General features: G+C 39.7%; 1 protein-coding gene across 6 annotated transcripts in view; it reads right to left on the bottom strand.

The window, feature by feature from the left end:
- Positions 1-27101, bottom strand: part of LOC122549745 (zinc finger protein 385D-like) — a 1019967-nt gene that overhangs the window by 296081 nt on the left and 696785 nt on the right. For all 6 annotated transcript variants that reach the window (XM_043689686.1, XM_043689685.1, XM_043689687.1 and 3 more), the window contains one exon: positions 12651-12793. In XM_043689686.1, coding sequence (XP_043545621.1) covers positions 12651-12793 — 143 coding nt within the window. The remainder of the gene's footprint in view (positions 1-12650; positions 12794-27101) is intronic.

Genomic DNA, 27101 nt, shown 5'->3' with positions numbered 1-27101 from the left:
GTGCTGGAAAAAACTGAACTGCAGACTTAGCTGAAATATCTTTGTGTATTTTTAACATAATGATTACTTTCAATGTTATGTCATTCTCTTACAGTGCTACAGTCTGGAATCTGTGAAGGTAGCGATGGCAGACTTTATCGCTGATGTTGAAAGAAACATTCATAATTTGTGTATGTGCAGCTAAAGGTGACAGTCCAAACATTGCTGTCAATGCTTAGCTTTTACTTATGATACACTATTGAAGTCCCAGCAGAGTACCCTTTGAAAAATTATTGAACTGATGATAACTTACCCTTTTATATTACAGCCAGTTCTGCTATAACATAGTAGTTCCATTCTCATGCAATGCAGTATTATAAGAAAATTGTGTAAGAGCAGCATCATTTAAATTAATGGGGCTGGAATCACATGTTAATCAATGCACTCTTTAAAACTTCACACTTTAGAAATATTGTCTCCAATTCAGCAAATATGTGGGAGCAAATCTGTGTAAATGAATTGCATGTTGTAGCAGAACAACCTGTATGACAATGTTTAAAAAATCTGTGAAAAATTATGGCTTTGTGAATAACATGACAGAATGCACATATTTCTCCCTGAACAACCTCTCCACCTTGAAAGCTTATTTTAGTGTTGAAAGTGTCATGAAGGTGTGAGTGTACTTTAAGAGAGTTAAAATCAGCAGAACTACCAGACACAGCACCATGTGTTCTCAACAAGGTAACAGTGAAACACTTGGTAGAACAACTCGATTAGCTGGTTGCCTGGAGACAAAATCAAATTCACATTCGGCCAATCAGTTTAAATTATACCCTGAAAAATACCAAATTCCAAATCAGTTTGAATTTAGTATATTGACAACCTTAAAAGTCAATGACACAATCTGATGATTTGGGGATATAAGACCAGGGAAAAGTGAACAGTTGAGCGGAGAACTGCTAAGCCACCAGCATGTAAACAGACTGCTTTAAAAATAGCTCTCTTAAAGGTACCTTTTTCGATCAGTAACGTATGAAGCAGAATCCCTAAGAAGAACTGAAAACTGCCTGGTTTTGAGATAAGAAGTGTTGTTTTGTAAATCTTAATTGGGAGTTTTATTGTACTAGTATTATAGAAGAGAAGGGAAAAGAGAGGTTAGAGTAAGAACTTGAACATAGATGTTAGTTAATTATTCCCTGTTATACTTTAAGAAATAAAGTTGTTAATTTTTACTTTAAATAGTTCTTGGCCACTCGAATTTTTACAGGTTACTGCACAGGATAACTCTTTTCTGTGTTGCTGGTTTTAAATTAAGCAGGAGAGTTTACTCCTTAACAAAAGTCACATCTTTTCAATATGATTTTTAAAAGTCCCAAATGCTTGTAAAATTCTCCTTTTAAGTTTGTCTAAAAAGAAAGTGAAAGACTGGTATTTATATAGTGTCATACAGAATCATCACGGATCTCAAAGCACCTTACAAGCAGTGAAGTATTTTAAAGTGTAGCCATCTTTGTAATGTTGAGTACTATCTACAACTTTGCAGTCAGCTCTCTCCAATGACCTGGACTATACCTCCTCCCACCCAGTATCCTGCAAGAACTCCATCCAGTTCTCCCAATTCTTCCACCTCTGCTCCATCTGCTCAGACAAGGAGACATTCCATTCCCAAGCATCCCAGATGTCTACCTATTTGAACAACATGCTTTTCTTCTCCCCTCTGTCATCCAGACAGCCCTCCACCGCACTGCCTCCATTCCCCATTCCATCGCTCTAAAACCCCCACCACCCACTGCAACAAAGACAGAGTCATCCTTAAACACTACCGCCAACTCCAACTAGACCCCACCATCAAGAACATCTTTCCCTCCACACCCCTCTCTGCCTTCCGCAAGAACCATTCCCTTTGACAGTCCTTGGTTTGTGCACCAACCCACCCCCGAAACCCCCAGATACCTTTCGCTGCAACTGGAATAGATGCAGGGTACACCACCTCCCTCACCTCCATCGAGGACCCTGAAAAGTCCTTCCAGATGAGACAGAGGTTTACCTGTTTCTCTTCCAATCTAGTTTACTATATCCAGTGTTCCCGATGTGATCTTCTCTACAGTGGGGAGACTGAATGTAAACTTAGGCAATGGTTCGCCGAGTGTCACAGCTGGGCTCACAAGGGCTGACCTGACCTCCCAGTCACCACCCATTTTAATTCCTCTTCCCACTCCCTTTCCGACATGACCATCCTTGGCCTCCTCCATTGTCACAATGAACTAAACTGCACAATAGAGGAATAAACACTTCATCTTCTGCCTGGGGAGTCTACAGCCCGGAGGACTCAACATTGAGTTCTCCAATTTCAAATAACCTCCTCCCCATTTCTCCAACTCACTTCCCAGCCCCTCCCTCTCCCTTCCAGCTACCAACTGGATTCATTCCTCACATCGACTAACCAGGTTGTACCCTCTACCTGTGTTCACCTATCCCTACCTCATCACCCCGCACCACCCCCAACTCACTTTATCTGCAGCTCCCCTTACACCCACCCCAGTCCTGACAAAGTGTTACATCCGAAATGTTGACTTCTCCACCTCTTGATGTTTCCTGGCTTGTTGTGTTCTTCCAGCCTCCTGCTTGTGTACCTTGGATTCCAGCACCAGCTGTTCTTTTGTCGCTAACCTCTCTCAAAAGGCCACCATTGAAAAGGTAATCCAGCAGTGGGTCAAGTGCACTAGCTCAGCCTTTTATAAAGTACAGCAGTGAATGTCTGACAAGAAAGACCTCTGCAAGTAAACAAAAGCCCAAGTGTACAGAGCATTTGGCATCACCTTACTCTTGTATTGCAGTGAGATCAGGAATGTGTGTCAGAAATGCATTAGAGTGCTAGAGAGCTTCCATCAGCAATTCCTTCAGTAAATTCAATGGGAGGATAGTTAAACAAATCTTAGTGTTCTTTTTAAAGCCAGCTCCATGATCATTCAGACAAAACTCCTGCAAAATCGGCGTTGATGGACTGGGCATTGATTTGCAGACGACTGAAAAGTGCCTGCTCCACTAGGTGCTGTTTCAACAACTTGTCAATTACTTATCTGTCTGTACTTGGTGTCTAAATGCAGCAATGATGAAGGAGAATTGTAGCAGAGAACAAAGAAAATGGAACAAATCCTGCACTCTGCATCCCCCTACCTACATCCAATCTCACCTATATCCAATTGCCCAAAGATCTGTGGGGTAATACTGCAGATGCTGAAAGTCTGAAACAAATAGAAAATGCTGGAGAAACTCAGCAGGTTTGGCATAATCTGTGCGGAGAGAAACAGAGTTAATGTTTTGAGACTGTTGTAAGTCCAGTCCTGAAGACTCATAACGCTCTCGAAATGTTAATGCTGTTTCTGACTCCACAGATGCTGCCAAACGTGCTGAGATTCTCCAGAATCCTCTGTTCGCTTAGAACCTGATTGGTCATGTGCCATGGATAGTGTGGCTCGATGGCTGATGTGCCATATGCTACTGGTGAGGGGCAATGCAGAACTATCAACACTTGACCCGGTGTACATTGGCCTTTTAAAGATGGCACAGGCGAAAGAGGTGCTAGTCTTAGGGTGGATACCCACTGAGTGGCAAGTTATTGTGGGAAGGAGGGGTGGAAATAGGATGTGAGTGATGCCATAGGATCAGGGTCGGTAATTAATGAGGTGAGTTTGATAAGATAGGGCAAGAGAACCTACTAGGCTTCACAATGCAAAACCCGACACACCTCCGACTTAACCAAAACAAGGTAGATTCAGTCCTCAGTGTTTACGTTCTGCAGCACAGCACCTAGTTAGTGAGGTATATAATTTCTTGCGAGTTATGTTCAACACATGCCACTAAACCTCAGCCACGACCAATGCAAATTGGAAACCTGCAAGCTTCCTGCCTGCGATCTCCCTCCAAGTACGAGCCACAATTGCACAGTAATTGGCACACTTGCGGAAAAAAAAAGCACAATTCCCCTGTTTTACTTCTTTGCTGCTAGTGAAAACTCATTGAAAATCTCAGTAATCAAAGTATCCAAGTTGCAAAACACATCTGTAACTGGAAAAAACAGAGTAAGTTGCTTTTTTACTACAGACTTGTTTGGTTGATATGAATTTTCCAGACAGCTCACTGGAAAGCTGGAGTTTCAGGTCCAAAAATTAAATGGGTGGAAACTCTCTGCATATATTCTAGGCAGTTATTTTTCCCTTCCTTACCTGAAAACAGTGATTCATGCTGCAGTATAGTCTAACTGCCAAACACTCAGTGCTACTTTGCCCAAATGACAGCTTTTCATATGTCAGCTTGTATTGTAAAGTGCAGGTTTTAAAATTTATTTGTTCTGGTGTCAAGCTCTGTAAAAATTGGAGTGCATGTTGGAAATTCAGAAGCACCTGATTCACAGTGGGCAATCGCCTGTCAGTCAAACTAACTGGCGATTTAAAGTGAATGGCAAAAGCAGCAAATATAATGCGAGAAGTTATCTTATCTTCACACAAGTGTCTCAGGGCTGGAATGCACTGCCTGGAAATATGGTGAGGCAAGTTCAATTAAGGTATTTGAGAGGGCATTAGATGATTATTTGAACAGAAACAATGTGCAAGATTGTGGGGAAATGCAGGAGATTGACAGGAGTTGTAATGCTTATTTGGAGAGCTGGTGCAGACTCAATGGGCCAAATGGTCTCTGTGATTCTGTAAACAGCAAGACAATTATCAGTGCAATATTACCCTCTGTACAACGATTCCCAATGTATGTTCCATTCATATAAAACTCTGCATCAGAACACTAAACTAGGGAGCCGGGTTCGATTCTAGCCTCAGGTGACTGCCTGTGTGGAGTTTGCACATTCTCCCTGTGTACAGAGTCCAGTTCCCTATTACCCTTCTGCCTCCACATACGTGTTGGCTCCCAGTTAACCATGGTTCAAATTTGGGGTGGGGGGTAGTGGGTGGGTAATAGTGATAGATCAGTTGGGGATAGGTGGGAAGGAAGATGGCAGGTAGGACAGGTCATGAGGGCAGTGCCGTGTTGGAGGGTTGGATCTGCTTCAGGATGTGTTTGAAGAGCTTTGGGGCAGAGGAGATTACCTGGAGGAGTGGGGTGGGGAGGGTGGGGGTGGGGTGCAGTAGGAGAGACACTCACTAAGATCCTTGTGGAAGGAGGGGAGAACTACTTCAAGGTTCGCAACCTTGGGAGAAGCATTGAGATCCTTGTGGAGAGACCCTCTTGACCTGTCCAGCTTCCTTCCCACCGATCCACTCTCCCCTCCTCACTGACCTATCATAATTACGTCCCATCATTTGCCTATCATCTTCCAACCACCCTCCCCCACTCCAGCCCCCAGCCCCACCTCCCGCCCCCCACCTGCCTATATCTCTCAAACCCCTTTTCTTTCCATATTCCTGATGAAGGGCATATGCCTGAAACATTGACCCTCCTACTCTTCAGATGCTGCCTGACCTGCTGTGCTTTTCCAGTGTCATACTTTTCAAGTTATCTGTATTCCTCCAATTCTGCTCTCTCTCACAACCTTTATTTGAATCACTTGATGGCCATGGCTTCAGTGTCAATATCTTAAACTCTTCAATTCCCTGTCTAAACTTCTCTTGCTTTTTTACCTCTTTGCTCCTTTTGAATGCTCATTAAACATACCACCTTGAAACGACTTTGGGTCACCTGCTATAAAACACGTGGCCCAGTGTCAACTTTGGTTTGATTCATGTGAAGTATCTCGGAACTCCTTACAAACGCAAAGCTCCTATAATGCATGCCAAGTTATTATTGTAGTTGGTCTGACCCTTGGTCATCTCTCAATTAATATTGCTAAATGAAACAAACCTTCTGCTGATTATTACAGTGATAGTGTTATGTGTACTTAGAGGTTGCGTTTCTTTATACTACTACCACAGCTAAACTACAGAAGTACTTAATAAAAATCAAAAGAACTGTGGATGCTGTAAATTAGAAACAAAAACAGAAATTACTGGAAAAGCTCAGCAGGTCTGGCAGCATCTGTGGACAGAAATCAGAGTAAATGTTTTGGGTTAAGTAACCCCTAATGACAGCTTTGAACAAATATCACTTGATTCGAAATGTTAACTCTGATTTCTCTCCACAGACGCTGCCAGACCTGCTGAGCTTTTTCCAGTAATTTCTGTTTTTACTACAAAAGCATTTAATTGGCTGTGTGGCAATTTTGGATGTCCAAAGCTCATCGTTGGTGTCTTTTAGAAGCCAATGATTGATTCCCTCATCAATTAGAACCATAAAAACCACAGGACCATAGAAAACTGACAGCACCAAAACAGACCATTCAGCACTAATTGCCTGCACTGGCTGAATAAACTAGCTTCCCATTTCAATCCCCTTTTCCAGAACCTTGTCCATAGCCGAGCTGGTTACAGAACTTCAGCTTCTGATTCAGAGTCCTTTTAAATAGGTTGAGGTTTTCAACCTTAACCATGAAACTGGGCCAGTGTATTCCAGATATTCATCATGGTCTGCGTGAAAATGTGTTACCCCATGTCCTCTATAGTCCTTCTACCAATCACCATAAGTCTGTGCGTCCCGCAACCTGATTTCTCTAGTTGGGAAAGTAAGTCTTCCTTGTCTACGCTATCCAAACCCCTTACTATTTTCCGTACCTCAATCAAGTCACCTAGGCTTCCTCTGCTCTAAGGGAAACAATAACAGTTGCCGATCTCTCTCTGTGTAGGCATGCCTCATGCTGGACCGTCTTATTTCACCTGACCTACTGTTTGCGAAGTAAAAGTATGAACACGACTCACAATGAGTTCCAGTGATTTGTTTTCAAAGTGCAGCAATTCCTCCTAAGTGCTTAGTTTTATAACAGCCCTTTTCCTATTTTAGTTCACAATCAAAATTACAGGAAGGAGAGAGACACAGTCTTTACAGTCATGTGGTGATTAGAACTATATACAAATCTCCAGCTGTGGCTTAACCATTATCTTTTATGAGTTTGGCATTACATCCCTGCTGCTCCATTCAATAACTTGCCCAATGAGGAAACATCATGTATTCCTTCTTTCCACTTTACCTAGCTGTCTTCCCATCTCAAGGGAACGGTGGACATACCCTCCAAGGTCTCTTGCTTCCTCTACCCCCCTCTCAGTACCCTCCAAATTGCTGGATATTAATTTGCTTTGTTTGACCTCACAAATGTATTACCACACACTACTCCAAATTGAATCCCATTTGCCACTTCTCTGCCCACTGACCACTGAAAACCACTCTCCATTTTCAAAAACTTTCTATTGATCCCTTTGCTCCCTGTCGTTAAGCCAATTTTGGATTCACCTCAACACACTCCCCTTTATCCCATTGGCTTTATTTCTTTTCAGCTGGGTCGGCCATGTGGGGCCTTGTCAAATGTCCTCTTAAACCAATGTAGACAGCATCCACTGCACTATCACCTCCCCCACCACCATCAATCTCCCTTGTTACTTTCACAAATGGTTCAGTTCAATTTGTAAGATATAACCTTCTCTTAATAAAACCATGTTGACTCTTCCATGATTAATTCGTGCTTTATAAGCATCAGCTTTCCATTCCCTGTTTTGGATTTACTTCAGGTTGCCACCACCCCTGCCCCTGCTCAAACTCTCCCAAACAACACTAACACATTTCTCTGCAAGGACGTTCATCTCAGTCTTATTCAGGTATCAACTGACCAACCTGCACACTGCCCAGCTTCCTCAGAACCGGTACCATTGCATCAGAAATCTAATACGATCCTTTGACACCAGCCTTCCGGTTACATGCTCAATCCCTTAATTCTCCTATTTCTAGACTCAGTTAGCTAAATTTGCAATGGACAGTGATACCAGTAGCATGGGTTAAATTCCCAAACCAACTAAGGGTACCATGATGAACTCTCCTTCTCAACCTCTCCCCTGTTAAACCACAAATGGCCTGGTAAGATTATCATGACTTTACTTTTTTATTGTTCTCAACAGCACGACAACTGTTTCTGAGAACTACACTCCCATTTCTACCGGAGTAATTGGTTGATCTTCCTCTCCCAAAAGAATGCCTTTGATACTAAACGATTATTAAAGAGTGGTGCCTGTACCAGGAAGTGTAAGTTAGAATGATAAATACAATGCTAAATCGCATGAACGTGGTTGAATAAAAGAAAGCGGAAGAAAGATGGGACGAAGAGAATAAGATAAAAGGTACTTAATGAAAATGTTGAAAAAATATTAAACATTTTGTTTCCCAAAATCACCTGCAATAAATAAAATATGAAAGAAAAAACATATGAATTATTCTCACAAGCAGTAATTTTGCTGGACAGCAATCACAACTTATCAAAGCATTAAAACATTACTTACACTGGAATAAGTGAAGTTTAACTGGGGAGTTAAGTGATTTTATATGTACCACTCTTTCATATGATTCAGTGCTGTTTTGGCAAGATACCTATATCATTAAGCTCCTGGAGAAGCAATGTAATTTCAAATGTTAAGCTGTCCATGTCCGCTCACCAAAAGTTGCTGTTTAATTTACTCTTTAATAGCACAGTGTGTGTAGATGTCCTCATCATAATTTCTCCTGCAAAATCCAGGTCTTTAGGTCTGACATACACATTGATGTTGTGCCAGCGTGTGGTGGGTGAGACTATGATGGGAACATAAGAAATAGGAGCAGGAATGGGAGGCTGTTTCTCGATTTAAGAAGATCCATGGCTTATCTGATTACTGCCAAGATCCATTTTCTGCTTTTCCCCCACAAACTCTTAATCAAAAAAGCTGATGAACTTGGCTTTGAACATATTCACTGAACCAGCCCCCACTGCTCACTGTGGGAAGAACTCCAAAGATGATTAACCCTCTGAGGGAAGAAATTCCAACGCATCTCTCACCTAAAAGGGGGAATCTTTAATTTAAAATCGTGCTCCTAATTCTAGATACTCCTCCACTCTCCTAAAGACACAGCGTCACAGCCTTTGCACAGAATCTTCCCTCAGAATATTATAAACTTCAATAAGATCACCGCTCAACCTTTTCTCAGAAGACAATCTTTTCATCAGAGGAATTAGCCTAGTGAGCCTTATCCTGACATTGGAAGCATTTCAGAGATGTTTCCTTAAATAAGGAGGCCAAACTGTTCAACCGCTACTCCAGTTGCAGTCCCATCAAAGTGCTAAATAATTATAACAAGACTTGTTCACTTTTTATGCTCAATCCCCCTTGCAATAATGGCTAAAATTCAATTCCACTTTAGTATGATATAGCTTCTTTGTTCTTCCCACCAATGTACATAAGTTCACAGCTTCCCACTACATACCTTTTATGTTCTTCTCAATTTGCTTTCCTACTTATTTTTGTACTGTCTGTGAATTTGACTGCAATGCAGGCAGTCCCTTTATCAACTCTATTAGTAGATTACAAATAGGAGAGGCTATAGCATTGATCCCTATGGTACTCCGCTAGTTTATAACTGACAACCTATAAATGATCAATTCATCCAAACTCTGATTCATGTTAGTGAGCCAATCCTGTATCCATGCTGAAACATCATTCTGCAGCACCATGAGCTCTTATCTTCAGCAATAACCTTTTATGTGGCAACTTATCGACTGCCTTAAAAGTACCAAGACTGTTTCCTTTTTATTTATTCTGCTGCCTTGTTGCCTCAAGAGACTCAAACATGATTTTCCTTTCTCAAAACCATGTTGACTGTGACCAATTGTGTTATGATTTTCAAAATCCCTTGCTACAAACTCTTTACTAATGGATTCTAGCAATTTCTCAATGACGCATTAGATTAACAGGCCTGTATCTTTCAGGATTTCCATCTCAATAATTTCTTGAATAGTATGTTAAATTTGTAGCTTTCCAATCTAATTGGAGCATTCCACAATTGAGGCAATTTAGAAAATTACAACAAATGCATCAATTATTTTTGTAGCCATTTTCTTTAAGACCCTACATTCTAAGTCATTAAGTCCAAAGTATTTGTCAACCTTTAATCACGCAAGCTTTCTACTACACCTTCTTCAGTAAGACTAAAAAACATAGAAGTAGGGCATTCAGCCCATTCTCTGGCATTCAATGACATTGTGGCTGATCTGATAATTCTTAATTCCACTTTGCTAACTTATCTCCATAAACACTGACTCCCTTCCTGATAGTAAATCTGTCTTTCCCAGCCTTAGTATGCTTAGAAACTCAAACTCTACAGCTCTCTGCAGTAAAGAATTCCATAGACTCACTAGTCTTAGAGAAGAAATTTCTCCTTATCTCTGTTTTAAATGGATGACCCCATATTCTGCAAGAATGTCCTCGGGCCCTAACTCTCACACAAGTTGAATCAACCTCTCTGCATTGGCCCCATCAAGCCCCCTAAGAATTTTATGTTACAGCAAGATCTCACCTCATTTTTCTGAACTCCAATGAGTAGAAGCCAAATTTAGTCAACATGTTTTCATTAGACAATCTATCCATAATTGAATCAACCCAATAAACCTTCTTTGGACTGCCTCCAATACCACATATCTTTTCTTAGATAGGGGCACCAAAACACTTACAGTATTCCAGGTATAGATAACTAGGGCCTTGTATAGTTTTAGTAAATATGTCTCTATTTTCATATTCCATCTTTTTGAAATAAAGGCCAACATTTAACTTGCCTCCATAATACTCTCTGAACTTTGATGCAAGCTTTTTGCGATTTATGCAAGAGGACCCCAATCCCTCTGTGCAGCAGCTTCCTGTTTTTCCCAATTCAAGTAATATTCATGGCTTCTATTCTTCCTGCTCAAATGCAGAAACAATAGTGTCCAGAATTGCTTTAAGTCTCTCTCTCCCTTCTGTCATCTGATTTTCTACTAATCTATGATATTTCTGTGTCTGTTTTCATTGCAGAGAGCACAGAGAATTTGTTCAACTTCTCTGCCATTTCATTATTTATGGTTCATTTCTAAAGTTAAGATCTGAGGCAGCAACGTTCAATGTCACTACTTTTTTATTTTTTTGTGTATTTATAGATCCTTTTACTTTCTGCTTTTGGTTTCTTGGTAGTTTTATCTCATATTCTGATTTTTCCCTCTTTAAAATTTCATCATGATTCTTTGCTGGTTTCTAAAACATTCTTAATCTTCCAACCCATCACTAAACTTTGCAGCATTGGGCATGTTTACTTTCAACTTAACATCCTTAGTCAGCCACAGATGCTGAACCCTTCTCATAGAATGTTTCCTTCTTAATGGCATATATTTTTGTTGAGAGTTTTGAACTACCTTCTTAATTGTTTACTATAGTTTTTCAACCACCTTAACTTTTAACCTATTTCCAAGTCCAAATTATCCAAATCTATCTTTATGTACTTGCATTTGCCTTTAAATTTGACGCACTAATTTCTCATCTTCAAGCTAAATATGAAATTTTCTCACGTTATGATCACTCTTACCTCGAGGATCCTTTACTAGGAAGTAATGTAAAAGTCCTGTCTCATTATATGTTATCAAGACTAAAATAGCTTGCTCTCTAGTTGATTGGAGAATGTAATTAGCACTATTAACAAACAATCAAGCAATGTTTTGAGAAGTTTGCAGCTCATTTTGGTATTAAATAGTTACACAAAACTCAGTCTTACAGCTGTAATATGTTACAAGGCATGTGGTTCTTTGATAACTTGCAAGAAAATACATTGTATTTTATATACCAATATCCATATGTTGGATTACGCAGAAGAAACATTCAAGGATTTGCAAAGGTTTTGTTGCCAGTCTAGTACAAATATATGTTCTTACCTTTTCCTTCCGGACTTTGTCCAATTCAGCAACCAACACTCCAGTGTAGAATAATTCAGCTTTTGTTTTGGTAAACCACCACCAAATTACCGAAATTAGCAAAGATGCTCACCAGTGCAACAATGAAAAAGGCATGAAAACAAGGGAAATGACTAAACCAAATTGGAATTGGTGAGAGAGAAAATGCACCTCAACCCCTGCAGTACCTATCTCTCATTCAGATCCCTAGCTCCCAGATATTTTGCTAATCAACATGTTCAGATGCACCCCTTGGGGTGAGGGGTGGGGGGGAGGGGGGGTAAATGATTCTGGGATTCTGGTTCAAAAGACAGGGACATTACCACCATGCCAGCTCCTAAATACGCAAGTCCACTGAACAATATCTGCTCTCAATCAACTCTGCAGTAGGTCTGTTTGAGCCTTACAGGATCCTGCATTTCTAACTCTGACATCTCTCATTTATTGGGCCAAAGTATAATGCACATCATCTTTGTGTATGAAAGGTTTGTGCATAAAATGTTGATAAACGTATTTATTATAGTATATTTAATGAAAATCAATAAACTACACAGAAAAAATGGTTTATTTTATGCATGAATTATTGATGTTTTCTTCCCTCTCTGGAGAATACAATGAAAAGGGCTCCACAGTAACCACAGATGCACCATATGCAGCTTCCACTCAAACAATCTAACGTGCAGGTTTATCATGAAGTAAAATTGTAAACAGTCTAAGAGCATCAATTTGTGGACATTTTCTAAAGGACTCATCGTGCATGCCTGCCATCCTTTCCTCTTTCAGGAATATTAAAGCAGCCGCTGAAATGTTACCACAGCAAAAGTTATCTCTGATCAACAACAGAGAATAGAACCAAAGAACTCACCGCATTAAAATTGGGGAATAAGCTGACCGCAGCAGCAGAGTCCAGTGGGAATGGAAGAAATGGTTTAATATCCAAGGCTGGCTGCATAGCTGGGACTGGCGGCCGCATTAAGGCAGGAAGTGCATTGCTTTGGCATGTGCCGCCTGTAGAGAAGAGAAAGAAGTCAAGATTTATTTCTGCATGCTCTTGTGTTATTTTTGCATTCCGCACCAGACTAAATACAACAGCCAAAACTGGAAAAAAATAAGCTTAAGGAACTGTTTCAACCACCCACTTCAAAAAATGCACCACAGCGACTTCACTGCAGTTATCACCAGGGAATGAATAATAGCACAGACAGATGTCCATTGCTGATTAATCTATGGACCGGCAGAAAATAAAATATTTTGGATGGTTGTGCTCAGAGGAGTGTAATTCATTCGAGGTACACTGACAGACAAGCTGATCTCTGCTGATAAAGCTACACAGGCTGCTCACTACCCTGGGGTGAGCTCAAAACAAAAATAGGCACGTTTCCAAGTCTCTGATCATCCAATTGAAATGAGTTTTTACATTCTGTGGGAAAAGTATGCTAATGAGCAAGAAATCACAATACATACTGATGAGCAGCAGTGTGTTTACATACCACTGCAAACGTGTAAATTTGCTTGATTCTTGCCACAAGGCACAGTGCTACCCTTTGTCAGCTGCCAAGAATGTAAAATGGTTCAGATCTAAATAACACTGCGGTTTCAATTATTTTCCAAATTATAGTTCTTTTAATATTAATTGAAAAGTAACTGAGTCAAAGGATTGATGTTAAGAGAAAATAACTGAGTTATCATCATTCATTTCTGGGATGTACGCATTGGACTATAAAAAACTGCTGGTAGCGTTCCAAAAGATATTAAAATTGAAATGTGATGGGAATTTTTGATACTACAGCACATGGCTCATAAGTGAGAGAACAATTTGGCCAGCTGACTTCACTTTCCTGTTTTTCATTCTTTTTGTATGTAGTTTGGGATAAATAGAATATACTGCTTATTTTGGGGCATAACTACATTCAGAATCACTGCAATTAATATTTTAATCAGAAACTATGTTTGTCAAATCAGGTTTATGCATAGCATGTAGATCATAGAGACCAGTTCGGTTTTTGTGGGACAAAATGAATAGAAAGAATTATATTATTTTTGCTGAAGTAGTGATGTTACAAATGGACGACCTGTTCCAAATATAAAAAAAGTTTGGAGATGATGTAAAGCTAAGATTCTCCTGCCCAGCAACCTACCTTAAGTTCAGAACCCCTGCTGCACTAGATTCATGTTTCCATTTCCTGCACCACACATCATTGTGGCCTCTCTCATTAGAGTTGCCAATTAAATGTCCACAGTGCTGAATTATGGTCAGTTTCATGTTGTGTATTTAGGAGGGTCACCCCCATTTCTCTGAATTATCTGCTTGAGCAGGAATAGAAAGGCAATAGTGTTGAGGCTGCCCAATGTCATTTAACTGAGAAAGCTTCCAGCTAGCACCAAAAGCAGATTTGATCCAGTAGTCTGATCTGGATTGAAATCATGATACCAGATATTGAAAGAGAGCATTCTCACCTCTTGAGCTGCTTACCTCCCTATCAAAATAATACTGCAATGTTTAATTGTCAGGAATATTTTTCTAAAAATTACATTAGTGTCTCAAAGATTGTCCTTCCTCTTCAGAATATTCAGTTTTTACTCAACGAAATAATCTGGAATATGAATGCATCAGCTGTATCTTCGGATACATTTACATCTATCTCTACATTGTACAAATTTGATACGCAGCTGACAGGAGTGCGAAACAGCATGCCAAGGTGAGTCATCTTCTGAGTTTTCTTTTCCAGAATTGTTTCGCAGCTCAATGAAGGACAGGCCAAATGCATTCTTGATCTGAGCACAGCAAGTAATTTTTTTTTGTGGCCGAGAGACTCAACATGACAGTTTTCCATCGAATTGTTTTTCATCCAACTAAACAGAAAAGGCATGCTTTGCAATTGTTTTGTCTTTATAGACTTTCTTGGTAGGGAAAACTGCAGATGAAAATTACTTGTGCCAAGAGCCAAGTGCGCAGTTGCCTTTTCAATCCTCTGGCAATGTGCACAAACTAGCAATTGTTTTCCTACTCCTCCAGCATATGTTCCTTCTGGTCATTTGTCAAAGCCTTGCTTATAACTTCCATGAATCCTCAATTCTATTCTTTTGCTATCTTTGTGGTGCATTGTTAGTTCGCTTAAAGCCAACAGATTTTTCTGATTCGCTTTTCCTCTTCAACATTAACTTTCGAAAAGAACATGTTTATAAAAAGATGGTTAAAAATGAAGTGACAAGAACTTCTATTAGCCATGATGTAAACTGATTGCACAACAATGCACAAAGTGTCCTTAATAAAAAGAAGAGTAAAACAAGGCAATTAAATTTTACAAGGAACCAGAGATATTTAGAATTACTAAAACAGAATTATAACTTTGGGATTTGCTCACATCAGGGAAGAAGGCTGAGAAGGCAAAAGTAATATTTACAACCAACAAAAGCACTCAACCTCATCTTAAGTGCAGTCTCATACTCATTCCTCACAATGAACCTCCACAAATAGTATTATTTTATCCTCTCCACATACCTTATTTCTAACATGTATACCTGTATCCTTTCTAGTCCTGCTCAAGCAGATAATTCAGAGAAATGGGGGTGACCCTCCAGTCATTACCACTCTGACCACTGGAGAGGAGAAAGCAGAATGGTGAAGGACATATCCTTTAGAGATGGAAAGATATGGTTTTCCCAAATACATGCGTACAAAATTATATATGTCACAACTATGTGGCACACACTTACACTTGTTGATCTGATGCTACCCCTACTCTCTGGAAAATGATTGAATCGTTTCTTCTTGTTAATTCCAAATCATGTCTTTTATCTCCCATAAGTTCATCAAATATCATGCATGAATTGCAGTAGGAGATGACCAAGAAATCCTCAGATGAGATCTGGCATTCTATCTGAACGCCATGACAGGACTCATGTGTATCTGTCATAACTCACAACTTGGTGAGAATGCCAAGGCAGGCAGTTGGAACATTATAAGGTTTCCAACCACTTTTAATGGGTCAAAGCAGCTTTTGGAAACAGGGACACAATAGAGTGTCTCAAACACTGAGCAGAGGACACTCCAAGCTTGGCCTAGCTGGGCAAGGATGACAGGTCTCATGGGCAATCACTAAAAGGAAAATTCTGGAGTAGAGCAAAAACACAGCATTTCCAGTGGCATTATTAGCCTGAGTTCTACAATGTCTCAGTCAGTTGTGTTGCTGTTCACCCAATGGATGGAATGACCACTTGCAAGAAGCATCTGACTTGGCAGGTAACAGAACGCTTGTTAAATCTGATCAATGGCTTTCAAATATAATTCATCTGGCAATCATCTGGATTGAAAATTCCAAAGATGTACAAGCCTCTGAGTGAAGAGATTTCTCTGCAATGACTGACACCCTTATCCTGAGGCTGAGTCCCCATGTTCTAATTGCTTCATTCAAAGGAAATAACCTCTCAGTGTTGTTTCTGCCAATTCCTTTCAGAATCTTGCATGTTTTAATGAAATCATTTTAATCCCTCTAAGCTCCACGGCACATATTTATTTAACTTAGTCAGCAGCTAACATTGAAGATCAACGTTCTTATTCCGGGGTCCAAATCATGTGAGGGGAGTTGACGTCCTAGAGATATTATCACTAGGATATTAATCCAGAGATCCAAGCAATGTTCTGGGACCAGAGTTCAAATCCTATCCCCACAAGATAAATTGGAAGCAAGGCTACAGACTTAAAGCAAACTTGCCCTGCATCTATAATGTTTTTGCAGGTGAACGACATGAATAGATTTTTTGTCCCCCGATTTAAAAATGGATGTGAATCAGAAGGTTCACACTGGGGCTGATTGGACGGACTGTTTTACGAGGAGAGGTTTAGCAGGTTGTACTTGTACTTGCTGGAATCTAGAAGAATGAGAGACCTTACTGAAAATACAGGATTTTTCAAGGACTTGATGGTTTAGATACAAAAGGTTGTTTCTCCATGTGGGAGTGTCTAGGTGCAGAGTGTATAATATCAGAATAAGAAGTTGCCCATTTAAGATGGAAATGAAAAAGAGGCAATGAATCTGTGAAATTCTTTATCATGGAGAGCTATGAAGGTTGAGTCATTAAAAGTATATTCAAGACTGAGACAGACAAGTTTTAAATCAGCAAGGGGATCAAGGGATATGGGGATAAGGCAGGAAGTTGGAGTTGAGAATTATTAGATCGAACATAATCTCATTGAATGGGAGAGCAGGCTTGATGGGCTAAATGATCTATTTCTGCTCCAGTGTTTTAGAGTCTAGATAGTGCGACTTCTAGTTCTCAGTGTCAGGCAGTGCACTTCCAAGCTAATGTGAATGGCTAGGAGCTCCAATAGTCCAGGCAGCTCCAGTATTAGGCAATTTCCACTAATAATGGCCCTATTAGCATCCTGGATCCAGGTTGGTTTGGAGCCTTGGGTGGGGATAGATTGATGACATTAGCAAGGAAACACAAAGGGTGAACGGGTAGGTTTTAAAGTCACTGCAAGGTAGAAGGAAGGTTGGCAAGCAGAAGTCATTTGTCATTATTAAGTGGCCACCGGTCTACAGACTAATCAGATTAGATTAGATTACATTACATTAAAGTGTGGAAACAGGCCCTTCGGCCCAACAAGTCCACACTGACCCGCCGAAGCGCAACCCACCCATACCCCTACATTTACCCCTTACCTAACACTACGGGCAATTTAACATGGTCAATTCACCTGACCTGCATATCTTTGGACTGTGGGAGGAAACCGGAGCACCCGGAGGAAACCCACGCAGACACGGGGAGAATGTGCAAACTCCACACAGTCAGTCGCCTGAGGCGGGAATTGAACCCGGGTCTCAGGCGCTGTGAGGCAGCAGTGCTAACCACTGTACCACCGTGCCGCTCCAAGCTACTTGTACAAACCATACGTACACCAATAAACAGTCTCTTGGCTCCAATTTATCTGCAGCCAAACTCTAACCACTGTGTGAACAAACAACTGTGTAAAAAATGTCTACAATGAGTGTCAGGTTACTTGCTTCCAAAACATGCAGCAATCCTTAGTTCTTAGAACAGTTATTTTCTCATTTCAGTCAACAGTTAAAAACACATTTTTCACAATTGTATACCTTTGCTATCAATTCGATCCCATCCTTAAATTCCTATTTAGCCATGAATGTTGCATCCTTATTATAGATTCTTTTTCTTTTTCAATAGAATACATTTTCTTGAGAATTATTCTTAAACCACTGCTTCACTACTGTCTTATGCTTAACCTATTGACTTTATGTAACAGCAGGGTACAATGGAACACAATGAGGTTCAAGATAGGTTCAGACTGCATACATGTGAACAGACAGGTGATGATAAGTAAGTTGACACCTTGCAGGTGCATCTGAGATATGATATACTGATAACAGATAGCTGACTCAAATAAGGCAGGACTGTGTACTAAATATTCCTGAATGCAAGGATATCAGGGACGATAGGAAATGAAAGAAATTAACATAGGTTTCAGCATTGATTAAACAAATTACCAAACTGCTGGTGGGAGAGGATGTCCTAAAGGGGATCTATTGGATCTAAAAACCAATGGAAATGCAACAAAACAACTGGTTTGTTCTGAAGATGTCCAACTCAGGGGCAAGATAGAAAGGACTGAGAGATGCCAAAACTACAGTATTTATAATAGGGCTTTCATTATTACTCCAGTGTAAATTAGAATAATTAATGTCAATGTCAGAAAGGGGAGAGGAATTTCTGAAGTGTGTTCAGGAGACTATTTCAGATCAGTATGGTTCCAATCGCACATAGAAAGTGTAATTACTGGAAACTGATTCTAGGATTGAGCTAGATGAAGTAGAACAAGAATTAATGGAAACCTTTAAAGAACAGTGTTGAGAATATTGCAAGATTTAGGATAGCTATGGAAAAGGACAAGAAACAAACCAAAGTAATTACAATGAATTGTTGGAGGGCCAGATGTAGTGGGGTTAGAATAGATCTGGCCAAGGTAAACTGGAACCAAAGGTTGGTGAGGAAAATTAGAACACAATAATGAGTTGCCTTTAAACAGGAATAGTCAAGTTACAGTCCGATAACTGAAAAAGGAAAATAAATCTAGAGCTTCCCAGATGATTAAAGGGGTACAGGGTAACCTGAAACAGAAACATGGCGTGTATTAATGATATCAGGTTTATGATGCAACTGAAAATCAGGTACTGTGTAGAAAGTACAAGAAGGAAGACAAAAAAAAGGAAAGCTAAGAAGGAGGAAGAGAAGAGCCTGATAACAAAGATAAAATAGGAAGTTAGAAAAAAAATCTATAGGTATAAGGCTGTAAGAAATAGGAATAGGAGTAAGCCATCTGGCCCCTCAAATCTGCTGCAGCATTCAGCAGTCTCATTCTGATCCAACATTCCTCACGTTCATTTTCTTGTGTCTTCCCCATAACCCTTGATTCACTGACTGATCAAGACTTTATCTATGTCAGCCTTAAATATACACAAGGGTTTTGCTCTGACAGTGATATGTTACCAGGAGTTCCAAACATTCTCAGCTATCTGAGAAAAGAAAGTCCTCTTCATCTCAGTCTTAAATCAACGCCTCTTTATTCTGAGACTATAATCTCTTGTATTAGACTCTCACATGAGATGAAAGATCATCTCAATATTTATCCTGTCAATGCCCTAAGAATTCTACATGTTTCAATGAGACCACTGCTCATTCTTCTAAACTTCAGTGAGTAGAGTCCCAACTTGTTTAGCCATTGCTCAGAGAACAATCTTTACATACTTAGTGAATGTTCTTTAAATTGCCTCCAATGAAATGTTATCTGTCCTTAAATAAGGGGACCAAACTGCTCAAGTACTCCAGATGTGGTCTCACTAGCATCTTGTCCAACTGCAGTAAGACTTCCCTGCTCTTATACCCCAACATCCTTAAATTAAGGACCAACATTCCAATTAACCTTCCTGAATATCTGCTGCACCTATGTGCTAGCTTGTTTTGTGCATAAGTACCACCCCCACCCCCCACCCCCACCCCCCCAAGTCCATTTGTTTTGCACCATTCTGCAATTTTTTTCTCTATTTAAATAATATTTTGGTCTTTTGTTCTCTCTTCCAAAAAGACCAACTTCATATTTTCCCACATTATACTCCATTTTCCAACTATTTGCCACTTTGTAACTTATCAATGTCCTTTTATAAGCTGTTTGTATCCTTCTTGCAAATTGCCTTTCCACCTATTTGAGTCCTCTACAAGTTGGCTACAGCATATGATTACAGTAAGTGAATACTTATTTTAAATTTAATAAAAAGAATAGAGGTGATTAGGGATCAAAAAGGTGATTTACACATGGAGGCAGGGGATGTGGCTGAGGTACTAAATGAAAATTTTGCATCTAACTTTACTAAAAAAGAAAATACTACAGATACCATAATGAAAGAAGAGGCAGTTGAGAAATGACATAATGGAAAAATTGATAAAGAGAATGTGTTAGGAGAGTTAGCTGTATTTAATTTGACAAGTCACCAGGACCAGATGGAATGCATTTGAGAATCCTGAGAAATATTTGAGAATTGCTGCATGCATAAGAGCAGTACTGACAGATTAGAGAATTACGCATATTTACTCCATTGGTAAGAAAAATGTGTAAGTATTAACACAATAACTAAACACTAGTCAATTTGAAAGGTTTTAACAATGATAATCTGGACAAATGTCGAGTAATGAAAGAATTCCAGTTGGATTTATTAAAGACATGTTTAACTAGCTTTCTTGAGCTTTTTGATGCAGTAACAAAGCGATAAGGGGAACGCAATTGATGTGGCATATAAGGACATCCAAAAGGTATGTGATGAAATGCTACATGACACTTGGCAGCAGAGGTGAAGCCCATGGGATTAAAAAGGGGCAGTGAAGCTATCTGAGTGAATAGAGACAGAGTGTAGAGGTGATGAGTTATTTTCGGACTGAAAGATGGTGTATAATTGAGTCCTCCAAGGTCATTAAGAGGACAAATGCTTCTATTGTTCTATATTAAGTGATCTATACTTGAATGTTCAAGGCAGAATTTCAAACTTTAATGACCAAAAGAAAACTTGGAAATATCACGAGAAGATTATAGTTTATTTCAAGAAAATGATGGTAGTCTGGTGGAATGGCAGGACAACTGCCAGAATAAATTTAAAACAGTAAAAGTGTGAAGAGATCCATTTTCTTAGGAAGAATGAGAAGGGCAATATAATATACCTGAAGAAGGGCCTGTGCCCGAAACGTCGAATCTCCTGTTCCCTGGATGCTGCCTGACCTGCTGTGCTGTTCCAGCAATAAAGTTTCAACTTTGATCTCCAGCATCTGCAGACCTCACTTTCTCCTCCAATATAATATACCCATCAGCCCTCCACCCGCATTCCCCTCCAAAAAAGGTTTTGGGCTCAGGTGGCAGAGTTATACAAGATGCAGCACAAAGGTGATCAGTATGGGAGTTTATCGGGGATTTGTTGTTGATATCTCCCTGTTCAGACATATCAAGTGTAATTATAAGGAGAGATAGCAGTATAGCAGTAATGTGAATTTACCCCAGGCTGCAGACATTGGTTTGAACCCCACCAAAGGCAGATGGTGAATTTTGCATTGAAAAATTACCTGGAATGAGAAACTAGCTTAATGGTGACATGTAACCACTGTCAATTGTTGTTAAGAATATAAAATCTCATTCACTAATCTTCTTTAGAGAAGGAAGTCTGCAATCCTTGGCAGTTCTAGCTTACATAAGACTCTAGTCCCATCGTAAAATGATTGACTCTTTACTGTCCTTTAGAATCAGTGCCAACCCAAACAGTGATGCCCAGATTTCATGAATTAATAAAAAAGTTACAAGATGCTTAACTTGCGGTTAAAATGACCTCATTGACTGCATTGGCTTTCATTCTGTACATTGATCAAGAAGGAGAGTAGCTTGTCTGGCTATGATACAGTAATTCCCATTTTTATGACTTGAACAACCCTAGCATTTTATCATAATAGAAATGCTATCTTCACTATCTGGGAAGTTGGAATTCGCTTCTAGATCATGCATTGCTAATCACAGACACATTTTGATAGAATACAAGTCCTTGCTGCTCATGGCAATAGAAACATTGTGAGCAGCAGGCGACAGGGCAAAATGAGGGTGATCAATGATACAACAGGTTTTAGAGAAACCCAGTCACGAATGCACAAGTGTGTTATCTGACCATCCCATTGCCTGGACAGAGGGCAGTCAAGCCACTTGCCCTATCAAATATTACATCAGTCAATTTCTGGTTATGTATATTAGCTACAGATTGCATGATGTTGCTCAGACTCCCTGTGGCAGCTTGCAATGGACCAGAGATACAACCATTCACAACTGCAGTTACAATGGCAGCTAGTAGCAATTAGTTCCTGTAGTGGAGGTTGCCGAGACATTAGTTTCCAAGAAAATGGACAAAAATATCTTCTTGAGTGAGCTAAGAATTGGAAAGACAATTTTCTATGCAAGAACAGTGTGTAAACATGGCTCCCTGGTAAAGGCTGGCTAACTTAGGTATAACTTCACTTGATCAATTGTTTCTTCTTTCCTCCTGTTCATCTATTTTTCCTAATAGGAATTTTATTATTTTGTTCATTGGAGCGCCCTTATTTAAAAAATGTCAACAATTTGAGCAATTAAAAATAGCTCAGTGCAAAAGTTGGTCAATATTCTTCAAAAATGGCTGAAAAAAACAAGTTTTTAAAATATCCTCAAAAATAAATCTTACATGAGATTGTAGATTCAACTCAAAGTAATTTAAAAATCACAGTCCCCCTTTAAAGACTGATCTCTCATCAGTTTAGGTTCGGGGTCTCATCTGCAGGCAAACCACAGCTCATTGCCAGAAAGGATCACAGACAGTTCCCTATATAGATATTTGCATTATTATAATTCATCCTATTATGATGATACGGCTTATTTTTTTTATCAATGACTTTATGCTTTCCTTACCCCAGAAGTAATTGTTTAGTGCATTTGTGAGACAAACCCAATAATTGGTTTCTCTGCAGATTTTCATGTATCCCATGGTCAACAGAAAGTGTAATGTATCATTTTGGACAGCAAGTGCACTTGCTTGACGTGGCACGTTTGTAAATTTAAACTTGAGCAACTCAAAACTTATTCAGGCTGATGTGCAGCAAATTATGACTAGTAAATTCATACTAATTCAACATAAACCTGACTGCTAATAAATGAAATCTGCTATGCTTATATAAGTTGTGACTGAGTGTTCCCCTGCTATATGGAAATGTCATAAGCACAAGTTACTTTGTATAAACTATCATGTTTTGTGTTATTACTCAACTCCTTCAGATTGCAATAAATGTTAATTCAAATTTGACTCTGGAGATAGGGGGTTGGGGGTGGAATGGGATGGGGTGGGGTTGGGGGTCAACAAATGGGATTATGTACAACCAAGAAAATATTGTAATAAAACTTGGCCAAAAATAATCAAGTTGTATACCCACGTGAATATGTAAAGGAATTCTATTAAAACATTTTTTCGTTGCTATTCAGGTTTAGAATTATTACAAAAATTCAATTTTGATCATGTGATTAGGACACTAACTATGGGCTTTTGATGCCAAACAGCTGAAGTGCATTGAGCATTGCTCTCATTAGTCTAAGTCTGACTCTTCACCCAGTACATTCTTGCAAACTCAAAGCACTGCGGCTCCAAACTTTTCAAAACAATGCACAAAGCTGACCCAGAGCCAGCGTGCATTTTAATTAGACACAAACTCCATGGAATTCTTTAATTGCTTAATGACAGCATTAATGACATGTTTTTTGGATAGTACTGAATTAATGCCAGGTCCATCAGCCTACCTTAGCATTGGGCACAAATTCTAATGTTGAATGTACATGACTTCCTTTCCCTTCCTTAGGAATGTGTGTGTTATCAGCACAGGAGTTCCTAGATGTTGGCTGTTTTTAGATTATCATGCACTAAATATTGGAGATGCTGTCAAATTAGGGTTATATGCAGTCTGTAGATTTCTGGTTTCCAGATACCTTGGTGATACCATATTTAATTCTGTTTATTAGCAATAATTTCCTATTAAAAGGGCAGCATAGTTGCTCAGTGGTTAGCACTGCTGCCTCATAGTACCAGGGATCAGGGTTGAAATCCAGTCTTGGGCGAATGTATGTGTAGAATTGCACATTTTTCCCACAGCTGGGTGGGTTTCCTCCAGATACTTCGGTTTCCTCCCACAGTCCAAAAATGTGCAGGTGGATTGGCTATGCTAAATTGCCCATCGTGTCAAGGGATGTGTAGGTTAGGCGGATTAGTTATTGGAGGTATAGATTGCAGGTATAGATTGCAAGGATAGAGTGAGATGGTCTTCAGATGGTTGGTGTGGACTTGTTGGGCCGAATGGTCTATTTCCATACTGTATGGATTCAAAGGCACTGTATGAATATAGTCCCAGCATAGCACTACTAAGTCAACAGCTACAAACCACAAAGTGTCTCAGAGCTGCAGTGCTACCAGACTGACACAATGTCATAGCTGTCTCTTTTGCTAATAATATTTATTCAGACTTGTTCCTTAATTAAGACAACTAAATAAAAACACAAGAATATTAATAACCTCCTCATAAAACTTACATAATTATGGGGAAGAAAATAGACTAATATTGGAGGAAAAGACAACAAACTTAAGTAACTATCTACTCCAAAACAGAGATTCCTATGTTCCATGTAATTTAATTGAGCCAAAGCTTAAGAAAAATATTTAGATTCAGGTTCTGACACACCTCTATTGGTACAAGGACATTTGTGAGAATAATTGTGTTTTGTAACAAATCATAATTCCAGTATATCATTGATTTACAAAATGAGAGAAAATGCTTGCTCAGAAGCAGCTACAAGTTAGGATATCAACATATTCTTTACAACACCCCCACTTGTACTAGTGAATGCTGTGTCTTCATTGTAGACCTAATACTCTTTGTTGAATGCGTTACATTTCCTTATAAATAAATAGAAAACCACCTGCTTGGTCTACCTTATAATCTAGTTTTCATTTCACAAGTAAAAATGCCTTACAGCTCACAGTTACAACTTAGCAGATGTTCCTCATGGATGAAATAAAGGGAAACTATCATAGACTGTTACACATTGCATTAAATTGACTAAACTCTTATTTCATGTTGTCAATCTGCCACTTAAAAAAATTCTTAATCTTTTTTCAAAGAATTGAAGAAATAATATGCAGAAAAATACAAAAAAAATCACAATCTAAGAGAAAACGTATCTCACTGATGCAAGGCTTTTGACTTAAAAAGAAAATAAAAGCTAGTTTTATATAAGCAATCTGTTTGAGTACTCTGCTTCTGTAAAGCTGTTTTAATAATAGACAGAATTAGACTTTAATACTGATTTTCTCAAGTAAACATATATAAGCTGTGTTTTTTAATGTGAACACAACAACTTGGCAATTCAAATTGTACAATGTGCCATCAAGTGTAATTGATTTTTATATTTTGTCACATTCCATTGCAAATTATAACATTAATATCAGTCAAGCTACAAAAAAAAGATGTAGCCCAACGTGTAGAGAACTTGATATATCTAAGTTTACGTAACATGTTTTTCCAAAGGCGATAACAGTGGACTGCCAAAACAGTAAATCAATAATCGCTAACAGTAAATCTCAGTTACTAATGGTGAACACCAATTTCCCACGTGTAATTTGCAATTTGTTGGCTTGCAGCATGACATGGAGAATGAATATCTGAAACAATTAACCAGGAATGAACATCTGTCTCCTTCCAGGGTGGAAAAGATGAAATATAGATCTACTCTTTTCCCATCAACTGTTCCTTGAGGGAGATTTTCGAATCATTTTGGGAAGGTGGAGTGAGCACATGTCCGTCTTAAGGATTACGGGCCCAAGGAGTCACTGGCAGCACACTGGGTGCTGTGCAAATATCACTTGGCAATTCTAAAACATCCAAGATACAAAAGAAATTCCACTCCCTCACTGGCATTTGACACCGCAATATTTTATGCTTGTTAATGTATGCTACCCTGCAGCAAACATGGGGCACTCAGTCTTTAGTTGTTATCATGCTATCTGCAGTTAGGGTAGCATGGTGGCTCAGTGGCTAGCACTGCTGCCTCACAGCACCAGGGTTCCAGGTTTAATTCCAGCCTTGGGCGACTGTGTGGAGTTTGCACATTCTCTCCATTTCTGCACGGGTTTCCTCTCAAGTCCAAAGATGCGCAGGTCAGGTGAATTGGCCATTTTAAATTGCCCATAGTGCTAGGTGCATTAGTCAGAGGGAAATATGTCTGGGTGGGTTACTCTTCGGAGGGATCATTGTGGACTGCTTGGGCCAAAGGGTCTGTTTCCACACTGTAGGGAATCTAATCAATAAACCTTGACAGTGGCTACTAGATGACAAGGGCAATGTTTTGATGTCATTGATCATGATTAGATTAGATTACATTACATTACAGTGTGGAAACAGGCCCTTCAGCCCAACAAGTCCACACCGACCCGCCGAAGCGCAACCCACCCATACCCCTACATTTACCCCTTACCTAACACTAAGGGCAATGTAGCATGGCCAATTCACCTGACCTACACATCTTTGGACTGTGGGAGGAAACCGGAGCAACCAGAGAAAACCCACGCAGACACAGGGAAAACGTGCAAACTCCACACAGTCAGTCGCCTGAGGCGGGAATTGAACCCGGGTCTCTGACGCTGTGAGGCAACAGTGCTAACCACTGTGCCACCGTGCCACCCACAAACCCTTTGGCCCAAGCAGTCCACAATGATCATGACACAAGCTGATTAACAAAGTCAATGCTCATACAACAAGTCATGGCACATAAATTATGACAGAATAGGCTTTTAAGATGTAGAAATAATCAAAAGGCGTTCGACAAGGTTCCCCATGGGAGACTGATTAACAAGGTTAGATCTCAAGGAATACAGGGAGAACTAGCCATTTGGATACTGAACTGGCTCAAAGGTAGAAGACAGAGGGTGGTGGTGGAGGGTTGTTTTTCAGACTGGAGGCCTGTGACCAGTGGAGTGCCACAAGGGACGGTGTTGGGTCCTCTACTTTTTGTCATTTACATAGAGTCATAGAGATGTACAGCATGGAAACAGACCTTTTGGTCCAACCAGTCCATGCCGACCAGATATCCCAACCCAATCTAGTCCCACCTGCCAGCACCCGGCCCATATCCCTCCAAACCCTTCCTATTCATATACCCATCCAAATGCCTCTTAAATGTTGCAATTGTACCAGCCTCCACCACATC

This window comes from Chiloscyllium plagiosum, chromosome 5, assembly GCF_004010195.1.
Source record: "Chiloscyllium plagiosum isolate BGI_BamShark_2017 chromosome 5, ASM401019v2, whole genome shotgun sequence".
NCBI lineage: Eukaryota > Metazoa > Chordata > Chondrichthyes > Orectolobiformes > Hemiscylliidae > Chiloscyllium > Chiloscyllium plagiosum.
The sequence above is the reverse complement of the archived record's forward strand: the minus strand, read 5'-3'. Positions and strand labels throughout refer to the sequence as shown.